This window comes from Austrofundulus limnaeus, unplaced genomic scaffold (genome assembly GCF_001266775.1).
Source record: "Austrofundulus limnaeus strain Quisiro unplaced genomic scaffold, Austrofundulus_limnaeus-1.0 Scaffold179, whole genome shotgun sequence".
Lineage (NCBI taxonomy): Eukaryota > Metazoa > Chordata > Actinopteri > Cyprinodontiformes > Rivulidae > Austrofundulus > Austrofundulus limnaeus.
In genome coordinates, this window is record NW_013952581.1 from 439,575 (window position 1) to 444,556 (window position 4,982).

General features: G+C 40.3%; 1 protein-coding gene across 5 annotated transcripts in view; it reads right to left on the minus strand.

The window, feature by feature from the left end:
- The window catches only part of adgrg6 (adhesion G protein-coupled receptor G6), a 75,651-nt gene extending 73,362 nt beyond the window's left edge, over positions 1 to 2,289 (minus strand). For 3 of the 5 annotated variants that reach the window (XM_014017924.1, XM_014017923.1, XM_014017921.1), the window contains exon 1: positions 2,092 to 2,288. In XM_014017924.1, the coding sequence (XP_013873378.1) occupies positions 2,092 to 2,093 (2 nt within the window). In that variant the 5' untranslated portion in view covers positions 2,094 to 2,288. Of the gene's footprint in view, positions 1 to 2,091 lie in introns of all 5 variants that reach the window. The other 2 variants (XM_014017920.1, XM_014017922.1) reach the window with 1 other exon arrangement.
- Positions 2,290 to 4,982: the final 2,693 nt, after the last annotated feature.

The window sequence follows — 4,982 nt, forward strand, 5'->3', positions numbered from 1 at the left end:
GGAGAAATCTGACGTTTGCTCGAGCAGCAAAGGCTCATGGGACTTTTCAGAAATTATAAATATTTAGCGTTTGTAATCTTATAAAGTGTGCAAATATAGATGCATGCTTTATTCTAATCTAAATGTCTCTTGTATTTACTTGTATTTTATGATTAATCTTAATATAATGCAAAGTTAAATTAAGTACCATGAGTTAAGACCATCTGCACTACAGGTTCTGAGTTGGATCAATGGTTGGAATGACTAAGTGGAAGTATAGTGTTTCTACATAGGATGGGAGATTACACAGTAGGACAACTGCGGTGGGCCAAATCCAATGGCTTGGCGGGCCAATTTGGGCCCACAAGCCAAAAGCAACCTTTTGTCTGAAACTCTGCTGATGGTTTAAAGAATCAAGCTTTATTATTTTTATTTTTAACTGATTTAATGTCACCTGTTTTATTAGAACTAATAGTTCTGAGCCCAAACACCAGATTCTGAGCAAACAAAACAATAAAAACTGGTTCAGAGACCAGCAGGGTCCAGTCCTGGTCCTAGACCAACATCCTGCAGGATTCAGCACAGCGACTATTTTCACTGAGGTTCTGCAGAACTTTTGTTAAGAAAAAAACGAACGGTTCTGGTTACATTTAACACCCGAGTGATATTTTTTTTAGAAAACATGGAATTATTAAAGAGATGAAGAAACTTGTCTCTGAGCTTGGATCAGAACCAGCCTCAGACGTTAGGATTAATCTGAGGGATTAAAACATTTGAAAGTTTGTTTCTCAGAGGTGGAACCCATGGAACCGGCCCAAACAAGGTTCTGTTCTTGGTTCCATCAGAAGCTGAAGAAACTCCGATTTTATTGAAATCACAATAAATAAATTTAAAAAAAAAACATGAACTCCTGGACCGAGCTAGAACCGGTTATCAAGAGCTGTTGGTTCTGATTCCACATCAGAACCTGAAAACTGGGAACTGGTCCTGAAGCTGAGCCAACGTTTGGAGGATCAACAGAAGAAAAGCGGTTCTGTTGTCACTTCAAACACAACATGAAAGAATAAAATCTGTCCTGTTTTTATTTTAGTTTCTCCTCAGATTCAGAACCTGCAGAAACCTGAGCAGCAGCAAGGATCAGACTACTTCCTGGAGACTTCAGCTTCATTCAGTTAAAATTACCTCTTTTAATAGCTGGGTCACTCTTAATTTTTAAATTTAAATGAAACTTTTAAAATTTGGGTTCTTCCCTAAACTCTGAGATAAATGAAGATAAAAAGTCTGTGTCTCCATCAGAACAGTTCTGACAACAGAACCCCCAACAAAACAGCACCGAGGGTCCTGTTTGGTTCAGAACCAGACTTTAAACAGAAAACTGAGCTTTTTTTTTTTTTTTTAAACAAACTCTGGTTCAGATGGAAGATTTCAAAGATTTTTTTTCTCATTTTAAACATTTTTAATTATTTTTAAAGCAGAAAATAAAACCAGAACAAATTCAGATCAAACATTTTTAAATGAGTCGTTGATCGAACAGTTTTAAATGAGTGTTTGATCGAACAGTTTTAAACGAGTCTTTGAACAGTTTTAAATGAGTTTTTGATCAAGCTGTTTTAAAGGAGTCGTTGATCAAACATTTTTAAATGAGTCGTTGATCGAACAGTTTTAAATGAGTGTTTGATCGAACAGTTTTAAACGAGTCTTTGAACAGTTTTAAATGAGTTTTTGATCAAGCTGTTTTAAAGGAGTCGTTGATCAAACATTTTTAAATGACATAAAACAAACAGATGGTTTCATCTTTAAAACACAAAAATAATTCTCTTTTTAAATCTTTTTAATCCAGAAACACTTCAGAACCTCCTGGGTTCCGGTTTGAGTCCAGATTAAATCCGCAAAACTTTGTCTTTGAACTGGTTCAGATTCATTAAAAACTGACTTCATCTCTAAAAACTTTACAAAAAAAAAGCTGCAGAAACAAACAGCAGCTAAAGTTCTGCTCATGTAGCAGCTAAAACCTTCACTAATTCATCCCTTAAAAAAACTTCATCAGATTAAACCTCATCTTCATCAGATGAAAGTTCCGTTTTTACAGAATAAAGAAAGTTTTGAACTCACATGTCCTCAGAGGAGCAGCTGATTCTTCCTCAGGATCATTTTTGTCACAAAAACTTTTTATTTCGGTTCCGCTGATGGGTTCAGACTCTTCAGATCCAAACGGAGTCTCGGTGAGGAGCAGAAAGTCTGAGGAAGAGGAGGAGGAGGAGGAGGAGGAGGAAGAGCAGCTCCCTGCCAGGGTCCGCTCCTTTCACTCACCCGGACTCAGCTCCGGCGGAGGCGGGGTTAAAGACCGGTTCGGTTCGACACAAACTGGACTGTAAATAAATCAAAGGCGTGGAAAAACTTTATTTTGACAGACTTAAATAAAGTTCAGCGCAGAGGAGTTTCGTGGTTTGATCCAGTAAATATTTAAAATGCTTAAAATGAATCTTATTTATTCTCCTAAAAATAAAACCTGGAGACTTCAGTTTATTTTATTTTATTCTGGCTGCTCTCCTTATAGATACAGTTCAACTGTTTGTTTTTTTTTTACCATGAACTTCGCACCAGAAAACATTAGTGTATGGTAAACAACGTTCATGTTGCTCCACAAATGTTTCCAGCAGCTCAGGAGGATGAAAACTGAATTAAACTGGGGAAATAAATCAGAGATTTGGTGAGAAAAACACTCAGAATGTCTGATGGGTCATCTCCATGTTCCCTGATAGTTCCCTGAATTATTTATCATTATAACGCCTGCAGTGCAGAATTTTTTTTCTTTTGTTTTAAAAGACATTTGATGGAGAAGTCAAGCATCATTTATGATTGTTATTATTAGTTCTGTGAGAACACGGGTACCAGGAAACCTACCAGGGAACCTGTGTACAGAGGAACCTATCCGGGAACATGTGTACAGAGGAACCTATCGGGGAACAAGTGTACAGAGGAACCTATCGGGGAACCTGTGTACAGAGGAACCTATCGGGGCACATGTGTACAGAGGAACCTATCGGGGAACATGTGTACAGAGGAACCTATCGGGGAACATGTGTACAGAGGAACCTATCGGGGAACATGTGTACAGAGGAAAACTAACAGGGAACATGTGTACAGAGGAACCTATCGGGGAACAAGTGTACAGAGTAACCTATCGGGGAACATGTGTACAGAGGAACCTATCGGGGAACATGTGTACAGAGCAACCTATCGGGGGAACCTGTGTACAGAGTAACCTATCGGGGAACAAGTGTACAGAGTAACCTATCGGGGAACATGTCTACAGAGTAACCTATCAGGGAACAAGTGTACAGAGCAACCTATCGGGGAACCTGTGTACAGAGTAACCTATCGGGGAACAAGTGTACAGACGAACCTATCGAGGAACATGTGTACAGAGGAACCTATCGAGGAACCTGTGTACAGAGGAACGTAACGGGGAACCTGTGTACAGAGTAACCTATCGGGGAACAAGTGTACAGATTAACCTATCGGGGAACATGTGTACAGAGGAACCTATCGAGGAACATGTGTACAGAGGAACCTATCGAGGAACCTGTGTATAGAGGAACGTAACGGGGAACGTGTGTACAGAGGAACCTATCGAGGAACCTGTGTACAGAGGAACGTAACGGGGAACATGTGTACAGAGGAAACTATCAGGGAATATGTGTACAGTGGAACCTATCGGGGAATATGTGTACAGATGAACCTATCGGTGAACCTGTGTACAGAGGAACCTATCGGGGAACATGTGTACAGAGCAACATCAGGGAACATACTGTATGTACAGAGGAACATATCAGGGAACGTATGTACAGAGGAACATTTTATGTAGAGAGGAACTTATCAAGGAACATGCGTACAGAGGAACCTATTGGGAAACATGCGTACAGAGGAACCTATCAGGGAACGTGTGTACAGATGAATATGTGTACAGTGGAACCTATCAGGGAACATGTGTACAGAGGAACATATCAGGGAACATGTGTACAGAGGAACCTATTGGGAAACATGCGTACAGAGGAACCTATTGGGAAACATGTGTACAGAGGAAACTATTGGGGAACATGTGTACAGAGGAACCTATTGGGGAACATGTGTACAGAGGAACCTATTGGGGAACATGTGTACAGAGCAACATCAGGGAACATACTGTATGTACAGAGGAACCTATCAGGGAACATGTGTACAGATGAACATGTGCACAGTGGAACCTATCAGGGAACATGTGTACAGATAAACATGTGTACAGTGGAACCTATCAGGGAACATGTGTACTGAGGAACATATCAGGGAACATGTGTACAGAGGAACCTATTGGGAAACATGCGTACAGAGGAAACTATTGGGGAACATGTGTACAGAGGAACCTATTGGGGAACATGTGTACAGAGGAACCTATTGGGGAGCATGTGTACAGAGGAACCTATCGGGGAACATGTGTACAGAGCAACATCAGGGAACATATGTACAGAGGAACATATCAGGGAACATATGTAAAGAGGAAATTATCACTGAACATGTGTACAGAGGAACTTATCACTGAACATGTGTACAGAGGAACATGTGTACAGTGGAACCTATCAGGGAACATATGTACAGAGGAAATTTTCACGGAACATGTGTACAGAGGAACATGTGTACCGAAGAACATGTGTACAGTGGAATCTATCAGGAAAGGAACATATCAGGGAACATATGTACAGAGGAACTTATCACGGAACATGTGTACAGAGGAACATGTGTACAGAAGAACATGTGTACAGTGGAACCTATCAGAGAACATGTGTACAGTGGAATTTATCAGAGAACATGTGTACAGAGGAACATGTGTGGAGGAACATGTGTACAGTGGAACCTATCAGAGAACATGTGTACAGAGGAACATGTGTACAGGAACATGTGTACAGTGGAACCTATCAGAGAACATGTGTACAGAGGAACATGTGTACAGGAACATGTGTACAGTG